Source organism: Typopeltis vanoorti, chromosome 24 (genome assembly GCF_054136105.1).
Source record: "Typopeltis vanoorti isolate ZY-2024b chromosome 24, IOZ_Tvanoo_1.0, whole genome shotgun sequence".
NCBI lineage: Eukaryota > Metazoa > Arthropoda > Arachnida > Uropygi > Thelyphonidae > Typopeltis > Typopeltis vanoorti.
In genome coordinates, this window is record NC_143572.1 from 64,264,164 (window position 1) to 64,280,069 (window position 15,906).

Sequence of the window (15,906 nt, forward strand, 5' to 3'; positions counted from 1 at the left end):
GCAATTTGAATGTCTCAATCAAAGTCCCCCTTTTCCGCATATCAACTAATTTCTGCAACCCATAAATCTTCCACCTGTTCTCATATAGTTCATTATATACACCTGCTATCATCTTAGTCACTCGGGTCTGCCTCTCCACCTCTTCCCCATCAAGAAGTGACCTAGGTGACAAATCTGGGCACAGTAGTCGAGATGAGGTCTTATTAAGACTTGTACAGAGGAACAATATCTTGGTTGTCTCTGCTCGTCAAGGTATTTTCAACAACCAAGTGAGCCGATGAGCTGATTGAGACACTTTTGCAATATGCCCCTAAACTTCATCTCCCTATCCACCAACACTCCCAAGTCCCTGGCCTCATCAATCTCCTGGAGATGAGGAGATTGATGAGGTAAAAAAGATTAACAGCAGTATTCCACCAATGTGGTATACTGCTGTTAATCTTTTTTTACCCCAAAATGCATAATCTTACAATTTGTCACAGTAAATTGACATCCATTTTCCTTTGCCCAGAACTCCAATCTATCCAAGTCGTCCTGCAAGATTTTGACATCTTCTGCATTCACTATTGCCCTACCCAAATGTGAATCATCAGCCAACAAATGAACTGTTCCTCTTAGATCCTTCCCTATATCGTTAATGAACAAATTAAACAGCAGTCCATGAACAGAACCCTGCTGCACTAAACTAGTCGCAGGCCGTCTTTTGGACTCTACTCCTGAATAAACTACTCTTTGATATCTCTCCATCAACCACCCACCTATCCATATCACCAATCCCATATCCATTCCCATATGTTGTAGTTTACGGATTAGAATTCCATGTGGTATCCTGTCAAATGCCTTTGCTAGGTCCAGCAGTATCACTGTAAACCCATTACCCTTATCCAGTTCAGCCGTCACCGTGTTATAAAACTTAAGCAAGTTACTGAGGCATGATCTACCCTTCACAAAGCCATGCTGTCCCCCGTGCAGTATCTCATTTTCATCAATCCATTCCTGTATTTTTCCCTTGACTACTTTCTCCAAGACCTTGAAAATGACTCCTGATATGCTGATTGGTTGGTAATTTGCAACCGTAGTCTTGTATCCTTCTTTATGAGTGGAACTATTTTCCCTTCTTTCCACACCTTCGGGACTAAACCAGACCCGAGACTCAGATTAAACAACATGGTCAAGGACACTGATAATTCTTTAGCCGCTTCACGCATGACCCGTGCCGGTATACCATGCAATCCCACAGATGTATTAAGGTTCTGTAATAGACTATTCATCTCCACTTCATTCATCGCAATTCCCGTATAAACTAATGTTTCCTTCATTTTTTCAATGTTACCACCTGGATGATATACTTTTGCAAAGTTCGCGCTCAGTAACTCCACTATATTGACTGATTCAGTGACCTCCTTACCATCGTCATTCCTTAAAATCATTTTGCCATGTACAGTTTATTCTTGCTTGCAGCATATTGAAAGAACTATTTGGGATTCTCTTTTGCTTGCATAGCTAGTTTCCTTCCATAATCCTTTGCTTTTTTTACCACACTCGTTACCCTTCTGGCCTGCACTTTACACCGTTGGTTTTCCTGCAGGTCACCCCTTTCTTTAAATTCCCTCCACAGTTGTTTCTTTTTTTTGCAGCTCAAGCTTAATGGTGTTATTCATCAATTTAACCCCTAGTTTTTTACTATTCGGACCCTAGGTATACAATCAGTTATAACCTCCTGTAAATGCTCCTCGACCACTTCCCATGCTCTGTCGACATTCAGCCTTTGCAGTTGTACATGCCATGGCACTGATCCAAGCAATCTCCTAAGATTGTCATACTTGCCAGCACGGTAATCCCACATTTACCCTGTCTTAATCGAAAATTCCACACCTTTAGCCACCTCCCAGGTCGAGACCTTATGATCACTTTCACCAATAGGTGGCAACATGGTCATATTCATTACAGTTAAACTCTGAGATGCTATTACCAGGTCAAGCACCCTCACACCCCTATTATTTTCAATTACATGCTGTCTCAGATAGTTATCCTTAATAATTGGATAAAATCCATTTCCTTCCTTACATTTGTCCTCTCCTCCTTCCATCAATGTTACCATTGTTGAAATCCTCCATAATAATTACCTCCTTCCACTAAAATGTTCATGAGAACAATGCCATACCAGATTACCTTCATCCACAATTGTTTCCAGTCAACGATATAATTGGATTGGCTGAAAACAGGTTGGGTGGTCATAATGTGGTTGTCTTGTGAGTGTCGTTTTGAAAATATGTGAAATGGTTTTCTTCGACTCTATTTCAGGAAAGGAAAGTGATTCGCATCTTTCATAAACCAAAGAGAAAATATGAACTCGTCGTCATATAAAAAATTCCAGCAAACTACTCATCCATCTTTTACATTGCATGAAATAACACCACAAGTTTGACATATAAAGTTATTCCAAATTCACAATAAAATTACTTTTTAAGCGAAATTCGATATTTCTGTTATTTCCATCTGAGAAAAAAAAAACGGAGGTTCTTCGGCGTCTGTAAACTCCTTGCTTTTGACTGATGGCTAAGATTTAATTGTCGTTTTTTCCATCAAAATAATTCGATTTTCTGTAATATAAACGCACGGTCTATTAGAAATGGCATATTGCAATTATTGCAATTATGTATCACGTCAAATAATTAATTAGAGTTTTGTATCTATTAAAGTATTTTGCATTTCATTAGTTATATTATCATTTTATACATGGGATTTCAGCTGCTATAAAACATTTACCGAAAGATAAAAGTGATTTCGAGCACAAGATGAATTAACACTAATCTGAGTTAAGGTGGGTCAGTTGGAATTACACCTGAAGGATCTAAGGCTATGAGGACAGACTGTTGCACGTGTTATCCTCCCAGGTTTACAGTTTTGCTGGAGAAAGATGCACGAAAGTGAATCGCAAATAGGGGAATTTTTTTTGGAAGGCAGAAAAAATTTACTTCACATTTTCACCGATAGAGGGCGCCGTACCACATGCATTATTTGCAAATACTGTACGTGCAAATGAGAGTTCTATAAAACGCAGGGTGTACTGCTGTCATCTCGTAATGAATGCGTGCAAATTCCCAGTCTGGAGTGAACAGGATTGTTTCTGTGAAAAACGAAAAATTTGTTGCTGTGATGCTTGCTTTGGTGGTTTGATGATTACGCACCATGAAGGATGCGGAATAGTGATATTTTCGCTACGCCTGTGATTCTTGCAGCTTCAAGTGCACTGCTTACACGGCTTGTTGATTGTGCCGCTAGGGCATTCATTTGTGATACCACAACGCTGGTACGGGCTTTGGATAACACTGATCTGCATGATCGAGGGCGATCTGAAAAATTTCCAGTTTTTCGAAACTGTATTCTGACAAGAGTGATACGATTTCGATCTTTCTTCATTCTTTTTTGTTCAAAACTTTCGTAAAACTTCGGCTACCGATTCCTCACTTACGTAAGACTTCACTAAAAATATCTTAACCACCAAAGTAAGCATCACAGCAACAAATTTTTCTTTTCACAAAACAAATCTGTTCAACCCAAAATGACTGGAATTTTGCGCGGATTCATTACGAGCTGTTAGCAGTACACCCTGCGTTTTATAGAACTCTCATCTACACGTAGTTGCAAATAATGCATTTGGTACAGCGCCCTCTATCGGCGAAAATTTGAAGTAAATTTTTTCTTCAAGTCAAAAAAAATCCCACTCCTTGCGATTCATTTTGGTGCAAACCGCACTCTAATATACCAATTTTTCTAATTTTTATGAATTATTGAAATATCTAGGATCGTATAGGATAAACTGTACTTAACATATCATAAATGATTGCTGTATAAATAAAATTAAGGAAACAAACCAGTTTACGTAATATGCACGCATCTCCTTATGTTACTCGGTGACCACAATACACTTTGGTTTAGGATGCGAATGCCTTTTACCTGCACGTGAGTAAGCAGATATCGTGTCCAATTTGCAGGATTTCCTTCCAAAATCCCCGATCTTCCAGATGTTTTTGGGATGAAGCCAACAAACTGGCGACCCAAATAACAATCGACACAGCCCAAGCAACTAAGGCCCCCACACTCTTAGTTGCTTGGGCTGGAATTCAAAGCAACAAATCAAAAAGCACATCATGTATTGACCAAGCTACTTGAGCATCCAAAGAAAGTCAGGTAGGTTCAATCGAACAAGACCATGGTAACACTTTTTTTCTCTCTTTCTCAAGATCGAGCTTTACATCAGGAATTTATTCTTAGAAATACAACTGTGCCAAGAGGCCTACATCGAATAATCCTTCACGACGATTTACCAACAGGAAAAGCATTGTCGTTGGAAGGGATTTTGGCCAATAGCAATATCCTTGTGGTCTCGTACCGTTTGTACTCCACACACCTGTGAGCCTCCGTATCTAATGTGACATCAATGATACCATTTGGCTGGAAAGGCCTAAGGTTCGAATTCCATCCTAAGTAATCCGAACTTTGTACATTTTTTTATGTCAAGATTAATTAGCAGGTCACAGCAGGTAGAAAGATTTTTAAAATATCGTAAAACAAGGAAATCAATTAAATTAATGCAAGAAATTTACAGACAGTACACTGGCCTCATAGCCAATGTTGCACTGTCTACAAAAGAAACAAGAATAAGCCCCCAGACCTATCCCCCTATAACTTCTTTGGTTTCTTGAGACGAATCTATAACTCAAAGAAGAACTGATGACTCAATGGAGATCAAGTTGGAATCGCAGAGTGTACTGATCGCAATATCAAAAGAAAGCAGAGTTATTTCCAGTGGTCAAAGAAATGGTCTCAAGCGTATAAATTCTTTAGGAAGTATACAAAAGGTACGACAATGACCTATACTAAGTAAGATCTATACTATCGATCTATACTAACCTGTCAATTCTACCAAATAAGGTATGTATTGCTAACAGAATGCACATTGCTTAGCGCGGAGTGCATGACCTATAGTGAAAGATTCCAGCTTGTCAAAGATTAAATATTTTCTTTCGTCTGGTGTGTAAAGTGGCCATTTTTCATTCTCCTCAGTGCCATCTGGCGACACATTCGGGTTGCTGAAAAGAGAATAAAAGACAAAAATATGGTTTTATATTTTTAATTTTAAAATTCCAAAAGATGCATTTATTTTGAAGTTTTATATCAATGATATTGTCACTGAAATTCAACGAGATATTCAATTTATTTTGGATGATCGTGAAATTGAGGAAGGTTATTGAGAGTAATGCTGATATAGTGGCTCTTCAGGAGGATCCAAATAAGCTGGAAATGTAGACAAATCTTTGGGGATACCAGTTTAATGTATCTAAATGTAAAGTTTGAATTTTGAAATCTGCAGATGGGATACTATGCGTGGAAGTATACTGCAGGAAGTCCGGGATCTTGAAGAATGATGGATTGAAATTTGAAATTTAAGGGGTATGTTGCAATGGAGATTAAGACAACTCAGAGGATTGTTACAGTATTAAGACGAACATTAATCAGCAGAGATAAAATTCTGCTCTATAAGGACTTGATCAGGCAACAACTGGACTACTGTGTTCAAATCTGGCACAGGGGTTTAGAGGGGGGGATGAAGATGATTTGAAGAGGGAGCAGAGGAAATTGACAAAATGCTTTCAGGACTGTGGAATATTAGCCATAAGGATAGTCTGAAGTTGTAATATGAAGAGTTTAGCTGATATAAGCAAAGAGGTGATATCATTGAGACGTTTCCACGCTTCAGAGGAATTTACGGGATGGATACGAGAGAGATTTTTCAGATTGTGGATAATAAGGAAGGGAGCCAGAATCAGAGCTCATCCCCGGAAATTACGCATGGAAATGATAAATAAGAGGGTTCGAAATATATATATATATATATATATATATATATATTTTTTTTTTTTTTTACGTGGAGAGGGGTAGGTGGGTGGAATGCATTGCCTGAGTATGTTGTGAATGCTAAGATTGCGAATGAGTTTAAGCTGCGCCGGCATGATAGATATGTTACAAGCATGAGAAATTTTCGTAAGTCTATGGACTTTTGCAACACACACACACACACACACACACACACACACACACACACACACACACACACACACACACACACACACACACACACACACACACACACACACACACACACACACACACACACACACACACACACACACACACACACACACACACACACAATCTCTCATAGATTTTCTTCATCATCTTAACATCCAACATCCTAATATAAAATTTCCAGCTGATCTAGAAAATAATAACTCCTTACCTTTCCTGGATGTCATGCTTTCACGATGCTCTGAAAGATTAAAAATCTCTATATACAGAAAACCTACTCATACCAATAGATATCTGCATAATCTTTCTAATCATTTTCTACAACAAAAACTTGGAACTATATCTACCTTAGCACACAGAGCTCGCTCTCTCTTGAATGAACCAGATGAACTACAAAAACAAATAAATCAACTCACTCTTATCTTTAAACAAAATGGATACTCTGAAAACACGATTAAGAATTTCTTCTGGATCCTCCTAGGCAGTGCACAACAGAAACTCTTACTTTTAAAGGTAGCATCTCCATTCCATACATTATCACAGTCTCTAAAAAATTAGCAAAAGTCCTTAAAAAATACAATATCAGGACGTTCTTCACCACACTTTCTAAAATCCGTTTGTGTTTGAATGTATCCTACGGATACATTCAAACACAAACGACCAAACGCCATTTTAACTTCCTTCAGTGATGCATAATATCCATGCCCATTCAGGGCGAGCTAACTGCTCATAAAAGTTTACTCTCACTGTGATCGTAGCAGACAACGGGGAATATGAAAAGATTTTCGCTTCACCCCTTAAGTCATAAATGTCAATTTTCAATTGTCAATAATCTGGGTTGTTAGCAACGGCTTCATTAAGTCATTCGGTTGATTCTTTTATGTTATGTTTAGTCGTATATAATTATAAATCACTTGCACTTGCAACTGTATACACCGACTGTCTGTTTAAAGAATGCAGTATTATTACAGGTTTTATCTCATTCCTGTAAATCTAGTTTGATAGATCTGCACGTGTGATAATTAGTTGTATTTCTGGTAGGCTCTGTTGAGCAGATTATTTTTGTCAGTATTGGATTTTGAAAAAAAAGCAGAGGTTTAGTATAAAACAAAGAGTAGAGAAATCTGAGATTTCAGCATATAAAATGTCGAAGAGGGTAAGGAGAAACGTGAACATTATTTATGCTTAAAAACTGCAATTTGATTCAGGAAGTCATGTGGTGTGGAAAATGATGTTGATCTACAAGAAGACGTACCTACTAATGCTGTATTATTGAAGCTATAAAACGAACGTTATAATTTCCTTACTATAAAGTTGCAACAAGGAATTTATAAATGTGGTGTATTTGTACATAGTCGAGGGGTAAAGAGGTATTTAATGGATGAGGAATTTATGCTTAATGTTTACGAAAATTGATTATTTAATTATTAACAATTTATGCTCTAGTTTAAGGATTTAAGTGCCGTAAATTAGAGACAGCTTGGCGATATTTATTACTACACCATATGACCATGAGGAGGCTAATGGCGTTTAAGGGAACAAGTGGACATGAAAAGAATTAAGAAAATAATCATATACAGTTGTGAAGGTGTATCTCTTAATCACATTTTTGTACTATGACATCCTTTATTATCGTATTAATAGTTGAACTTTGAACCATTTTTTAACATATGTGTACTCTATTAGATGATTTTGTTTAATCTACGTCTGTCATTAAAATGACGCAGCTATAGCGAAATAAAAAAAAAAATATATTCGATGTCAAGCGGTCTTCCCAACAGAAACAGAATAATAAGGGAAAAAAATCTACACCAGCAGTGACTTGCTTTTGCAGGATCTGAGGGATTATGGCTTTGTCCAGGCTACGTATGAACTAACATTACATGACCGACCCTCCACTAAACAAACAACAGAGTCAGTCCCGTTCCAAAAATCTCTCAAGAAAATCAATAGAAAGAATTTTAAAAATATAAAACATAGCAAGTGGCCTGTGTGATCCTGTTGAAATTATGTTTGCATCAATAGTGTTAGGTTGCCCGAAGAAAGGTCGTTCAAAGTTCAATTCTAGTAGCCGATTAGAGGAATGTTTTCGAAGCCGCACCCGACCGGTTCACATTCATTACATGGCATGTTTCAATTCTTGGTAGTCTTTTATTTTAAGTTAGCCTTTGTAATGTCTTAATAACATCGAGAATTTCAAATGCAATAAAAAAACACTTATTTCGTAATTGAAAAATTGGACAATAGTTTTTAGTTAGATACTCTGTTTCGGTGCAACATATGGTTTTGCTTAAGTCTATACAGCGTAGTTTCTGTGAGAAGGGACATGCGATTTATTAGTTAGCGCCGTTTTTATCCATCTGTACCTAATTGCACTATTTGTTGAAAATGACACAGACTGCAAAAGCCTTCTGTACAGTACCTTATTCAGTGAAACAATAAAACTAAATTCGATACTTATAACTACTTGCGCGATACGGGCAGACTCAAATTTAACGAAGATAAAATTTGATTTTTAAGTCCCGCGGTGAAAAATATGAAAAAAAAAATTTAAAAAAATAAAAGGTTACTAGAACTTTTAGATCGAAACCGATCAAAAAGTTCTAGTAACCCTTTATATCGGAACCGCGTTGAACAAAGGATACCACAATTTGCAGACCGCGTTATATCAAAAACGCGTTGTATAAGTACCGCGTTATACGAGGGTTACCTGTATTTGTGTTTTGAAATTTATACTTGACTAAGAATGCTTTATTATTAATGTCTCTTTATAGCTCATAGTCGTCATATATAGTTGGTATCAAGTATTTGAAATTTTCTTAAGATTTGGACATCTGATTTAATTTTAGGTTAACGTATACAATGTGTGTATTAAATTTATGTAAAATAAGAAATTATATGCTAAATGCCATTACACAAGATTGTTATTTCGTTGTTACGCAGCGAAATGACTGAATTAATTAAAGTTTCGTAAGGTGCAGCAGGTAATAAAGAGGTTGGTTATGGATTGTTGTAGGAACAATCCATTAGCACCTATTTGTGTCAGCTGTATGCTTCCTGTTATTTCGCTTTTACAAGTAATAGCCTCACCATTAATAGTTTACGATTAAGGCCACGAAATATCTCAATATATATATATAAAAAAAAGAATATAAGAATTAGTCATGAAATGCATTTCTGTTCTCTTCTTTCGTTTTTTCCCTTCAATCATCCCGTGCTGTACTCTAATCTCAACGCTAGATGGCGGGACCTGATGGCACGATCTTATGATTGTCATGAAATTGATTTAAAATTTGATTGCACAATATCCTCGATATGCTATAACGGGGAAAATGTAGCAAATTTTCAGCAGTATTGTAATTAGTTTACACATTTACACAGAGAATACACGCGCTTTACAGATAACAATACTATTAGTGATCAGTAGATGGCGTAGTGTACGGATGGTGACTTCTGTAGTGTATTGATTAAATGGAAGATTAAGTAATGCGGAGGATTGGTTCCACTAAATGTGTTAAACAAACGAAAACTCAACAGGCTGGGGAGAATTTTTGATTTTCTAACACATTTTGTAACACATGCAAAACCACTCAGAAAAAAAAAAAAATCTGATTATTTTAAAAGTACCTAAAAGAGATGATCTATCACTTCATAGACGATATCATTGCGTTTTTTTTCTTCAACCACGCTACCGGCCAAGACGTCTATAGACGTCAAGTTTATCATGGATGCGAAGTGCATATTAAAATTTTAATACCATTGATATTACATTGAAATATGTGATGGATACGAAGCGTATGCGTATCCGTATTTGATCCATAATGGCCGGTGAGGTGGTTAAACGAAAATATATGAAAAAAAATATTTATGCTATAAATGTATTAATATATTATTGCATAACTAAATCTCTACGTACATGAATTCATACTACTAACGCATGCATTTTTTTAGAAGCATGGCAACTGACGTAGGGCTTGTGATATTGTAAGGTCTGTCTCGATAATAGCATATTATGTTTTGTAAACGTCACCATGCAATTAAGCGTTACGGTCTGTAGTACGAATAGCCTGATTTCAAATGCTGTAAGGCGTTTATTTTCATAGTTGTCATGAGTGACAAACTAATTTTAGTTGTCTTTTGATAGTCCCGTAAGAAGGTCGGCAGTTATTAACAGTGCCAGTTGTTTCCCCACAAAAGGTTGGTTTTCAACTTTGTTATCTATTACTTGACAAAAGTACTCCTTTTTGATATTTCAGTTGATGTTACAAAAAGAAATTCTCGTCCAAAGCCTGCTAATAATAATAAATTGATTAGTAATCTTTCATTTCTTTAACTTCTAAAGTCAGCGAATATATGTAGGCAAAAGGAAAATAAATCAGTAATTGAAAACGAAAAACAAAACAAGTAAATAAATATATCCTATATAGGATACCATATAGGATATATTTATTTACTTTTTCTAAATGATTTCTTACACAATATAAGGTTTTGAACTGCAAAAATTGCTAACAGTGTACATCTGTCTAAACATTTTTTTTTTTTTTTTTTTTTTTTTTTTTTGCGTGGGAGAGGGGAATAAGTGGTGTCATTTCTTTATTTGTCGTTTATAGTTTCATACAAACTATTGCACATATCATTGATAAGGGATATTTTCGTAAAGAAGCCGATAAATTCCGTTGTAAATATGAAAAAAAATATTAAAAAAAGTTTTATATGCAATTTATATAATATTGCAACAATTCACTACGTCACGCTACTAATTGTATATTTTTATTTTATTTTTGGTTAAATCGAAAATTAATAAAATCTCGGATTTAAATTGGTAAATTTCTCAAGCAAAATATAACGTACGCTATATATTTCCAAAAAAGGACTCTATGGTGAACTGTAATGATAGTCTACAATAATGCTATTGCTAAGTTCACTTTTTTATGATTATTTTTAGTTATTTCTTTGCTTGTTTCACTTCTTGCCTCACGCGAGAGTTTCTCGTGAACAGTAATAACAGAAATGGGTTCGTTAATAATATACAAAGACAGAGTGTGATAATAAGATCTATATATTTCTCTTATTTTTATTTGCAGGAATATCAACTTGTGTTCAGATATCAAACATGATGAATATAAAGCCCCATATCAAATACTGCTTACCTGCTCTTATTATGATTACTGTCATATTTAAGCCAGTTGCTTCTCAGGATACTGACACACCACCAGAGGACCTAATTATCTACACTACCAAAGGTCCCGTAAAAGGAAAAACCATTTCAACACCAGGTGGAAAATCAGTAGATGCTTTCCTAGGTATACCTTACGGCCGTCCACCAATTGGAAAATTACGTTTTCGTCCACCAGAACCCCCTGAATCCTGGACAGAAGTGATTGATGTCAGCGAAATACCAAATGGTTGTATGCAAGAGGTGTTTAGAACAAACGATAGTTCTTTCAAAAATATAGAAGACTTTATCACTATGAAGGATCCGACTGAAGACTGTCTGAAATTAAATGTCTGGACACCTCGACCCCGACCAGAAAAGACTGCAGTTATGATATGGTTTTACAGAGGAGGATTTTCTGCTGGATCAACGGATATGATTCTTAACGATCCTAAGGTTCTAGCTTCAGAGGAAGGAGTGATTGTAGTTTCCATGAATTACAGGGTTTCATCATTGGGATTTCTCTATTTGGGAATACCAGGGGCACCAGGAAATGCAGGATTATTTGATCAACTGTTGGCTATTCGTTGGGTTCATGAAAACATTGCCAATTTTGGGGGCGATGTCGACAGAACAACGCTATTTGGAGTGAATGCGGGATCTGTAAGTGTGAACTTACATCTGTTGTCTCCACTCAGTAGAAACCTGTTCAATCGAGCCATAATGCAGAGTGGAATTGCGACGGCAACTTGGTCGCACAGCAAAGCAAAGGCCATTGATAATAGCTTGAAACTGGCAAAACATTTAAACTGTCCTCACGATTCCAATGACGTCGATGCTGTCTTAGAATGTTTACTAGAAAAAGATGCTAAAGTTATGGTCAACCTGATCATTCTTGAGTACCCATATTTACTGTTTCCTTTTGGTCCGGTGGTGGACGGGGTTTTCATTGAAGAGGACCCAGAGCTGTCCGTACAAAAGATGAATTTTCAGAACACAAGTATTCTTCTTGGTACCACTTTGAATGAATCAACTGTCCAATTCTTAGACAATCATAATGTCAGCCGTGAAGATTTTTTAAATTCTTTGAACACATTTTCTCCATATAAGGAAGAAATAGTTATGAAATCCATAGCTTATGAATATACTGATTGGCTGAATTTTGATTACGTATCTAGCGCAGATCAGATGGTTTCCGATTTCTATTTTGTGTGTCCTGCAAACGAGTTGGCTACAACGTATGGCACCGCAGGGAATGATGTTTATCTGTATCAGTTCGTTTTTCCGCAATCAGACCTTTATGATTATACATTTTTCAAGTGGATGGATGTCATGCATGGTGCTGAAACTGGTTATGTGCTGGGTTTATACTTAACGCCAGGCTTTGATAATGCTTCGTCCGAACAAATTGAACTTTCAAGACGAATGACGCAATGGTTGGCCAACTTTGCCAGAACTGGGTAAGTCCAATGTAAAATCAATTATTTTTATTATTTGTTTTTTAATATTATGCTATTACGTATTAGTAATTAATAATAAACTATTTGAGTAGCGTATTAAAGTTTATGTTTCAGCAATAAATACGTACATATATACAACTTAGAAACAGACACAGATTGGAAGCAGCAGAGATGAGGTTTCTAAGACCTCAACTGGGACTCACTAAATTAAATAAAAATAAAAACACAGAAATAAGAGAACGATTAGATACAAAGAACATCGTACACGAAATAGAAGAATATCAGCAAAATTGGCTGCACCACATAGAAAGGATGGATAACAATAGGATTCCCAAAGTAGAATATAAATATAAACCTACAGGAAGAAGAGGCCGCTGACGTCGAAGACTAAGATGGAAACACCAACTTCATCTGCACAGCAGGATCAGGACATAAAAAGCCTATACCTGAATTGCTCCCATGACGACGATATATACAACTAGAATTATGATCTGGATTTAATTAGAATTAAATATCCGAATATTTAACACCATTCAACCAGAATTGGCAATGTAAGGAATTCTGTTTTAAGTAATTATTAAACAACGGTTTGTTTGCAATCCTAAGAATTTTATTATTATTATTATTATTATTATTATTATTATTATTATTATTATTATTATTATTATTATTATTAATTAATCCTAACAAACGACCGGGGATAGACGGAATCAGACCAAAAGACATCAAGAAACACTCAACCGACCTACTTCCAGTTATACAAAAACTGTTAAATAAAATCTTCGAAACTGGACACATACCTGAAACACTGAAGACTGCACTAATCACACCCATACACAAACAGGGAAAAAGAAACATAATAAGTAATTACAGACCTATCGCCACGCTGCCTGTAATCAACCAAATCATGGAGCGCATTGTACATCAGAAACTCTCCACATACGTTGAAAAATTTCAATATCATACCCAAAACACAATATGGCTTTCAAAAAAATAAAGGAACAGCAACACTCCTGGAAGACTTCACAGATCTAATAAACGCAGCATTGGATAAAAACAGAATAACATTAGTGGTATTCATTGACCTAACAAAAGCATTTGACACACTAACACATAAAACCTTGTTAACGAAACTTACCCATATCGGAATTGGAGGTCGTCTACTCCAGTGGTTTAAAGCATACACGAAAAACAGAAAGCACATCACACGTATAGGATCAGCACACAGCAAAGAGGTACATGTAACCTGTGGAGTACCACAAGGAGCTGTCCTATCTCCCATTCTATTTAACATATACACACACGACATAAGCCAACTCCCCCTAAAAAGTAAAATCTTCCAGTATGCAGACGACACAGCCATAGTATCCATTCACAACAATGCAAATATCGCTTACACAAATATGCAACACGACATCAATCAAATCACTAACTGGTTAACCGAAAACGGCATATATATAAACCCTGGAAAAACAAAGCTAATGATATTCAAAAACCCCCAAACCCTGCCCATAGAAACTAAATATCTCACAATCAAACATTCATCCTCCTATACACAAAGTGCAGAACCTAAAATCACAACCATCACACAGGTGAAAACAACACGCTACCTTGGACTTCACTTCGATGCAGATCAAAGTTGGAATAGCCATACAAACTACCTACATACCAAGCTTAGGATAATAGCAAGCAAACTATACAGATTAAAAGACATTGCCCCAACCCTCATAAAAATACTAATCTATAAAGCATTATGTAAAAACATTTTAAGATATGCAATCACATCATACGCATTCTGCGCAGACTACAGACTTAACAGGCTACAATGGTTGCAAGATAAAATGATAAAACTGATATTCTGGGAACAACCCACTCTTATGCAGGAAGCATGGACAAAACACAAAATATTTAAGGTGAAACACTTACGCCACTACACAGTCATGTTAAAACACTACTACAGCCCAACATATAGAGTAACCAGAACAACATATCAAATAACAAGACCACAGTCAACAAACTACATAACATATAAGTACAACAATCACTACGGCAAAGCCGTCCGAAACTTCTACGTACCTGACATGATAAACAAACTGCCGTTCGACAACAGAAACCTAGGAACATACAGAGAGCTGAAACAGGCACTATATAAATATTATAGCGAGAATGAAAATTAGAGCAATTCCTGTTTCTCTCTCCCCCACCACACATACACACACACACAAACCACGACAACCTCCCCTCTCAAAAAACTACCACTACAAGAAAACACAAAGAAACAAACACACAATGTCTAAATCCAACCCTATTTGCACAAAAAAAAAAAAAAAAACTGTAATAGCAGTCAAAGTCTTTCAAACACGTACCAACAAACAGTAAAATCAACACCTGGCTTGTGACCAGCATAGGAACACAACCATGAAACCACGACACTCTGTCATCTATTATCTTCCTCAGATCTCTGCTAAGCTTTGAGGAAGAAAATTACTAACTTGCAAGTATCTGTTATACACACTTGTAATGCGTTATAAATATTATATACATATAATTACTACAGCAACTATGTATGCAATTCATGTGAGACATAAAAAAAAAAAAAAAAAATTCTTTATAATCCTTATTGTAAATACTGTAAATATTATTATTGTATGTAACTTATACTGAGACAATAAAAAAAAAATTAAAATAAAAAAAAATAAAAATAACTATTGTATGTATGTGTAAATATTTTAGCAGTGAACAAAAATATTATTTATTTTAAAAAAAAATTATTATAATTTAAAAATATTAATAACTCGCCAGTATTTGTCATTCACAATTGTAATGTATTATAAATACTATGTATATATATATATACGTGTATATAAAACCATTGTTGTATCTATGTATGTAATTTATCTGAGACAATAAAATGTTTAAAAAAAAAAAAATTATTATTATTATTATTTTTGGCATCCCCCTACAGCTTAACGACATTCAGACCGTAAATCGGGTTCCTAGGAAGGGCAAAAAAACAAGACCTTGCCACGACCTGCACCAGTCATAGTTTTCGTCTTACAAGCAAGTCCACAAGAGACAATCGCATAAAAGACAGCAGACAGAAAGAAACAGTTGCCAAGGACTTGAACTCATTACAAGATAACACACTAATCTTCTTATCCGAATATTTAACACCATTCAACCAGAATCTGTTGTACC

The 15,906-nt window shown here is 35.8% G+C and overlaps 2 protein-coding genes across 5 annotated transcripts in view; one reads left to right on the forward strand and one right to left on the reverse strand.

The window, feature by feature from the left end:
* LOC150093317 (acetylcholinesterase-like) overlaps positions 1-15,906 on the reverse strand; it is an 84,779-nt gene that overhangs the window by 43,541 nt on the left and 25,332 nt on the right. For 2 of the 4 annotated variants that reach the window (XM_090413341.1, XM_090413338.1), the window contains exon 3: positions 4,918-5,096. The exons of 1 other annotated variant lie outside the window; for it this stretch is intronic. The gene's annotated coding sequence lies outside the window, so the exon portion shown is untranslated. Of the gene's footprint in view, positions 1-4,917; positions 5,097-6,304; positions 6,378-15,906 lie in introns of those variants that run through there. One more of the 4 variants, XM_090413339.1, reaches the window with a different exon arrangement.
* Positions 1-15,906, forward strand: part of LOC150093318 (uncharacterized) — a 31,767-nt gene that overhangs the window by 13,038 nt on the left and 2,823 nt on the right. Inside the window, exon 5 of the mRNA XM_090413337.1 lies at positions 11,178-12,708. Within this exon, the coding sequence (XP_090269463.1) occupies positions 11,178-12,708 (1,531 nt within the window). The remainder of the gene's footprint in view (positions 1-11,177; positions 12,709-15,906) is intronic.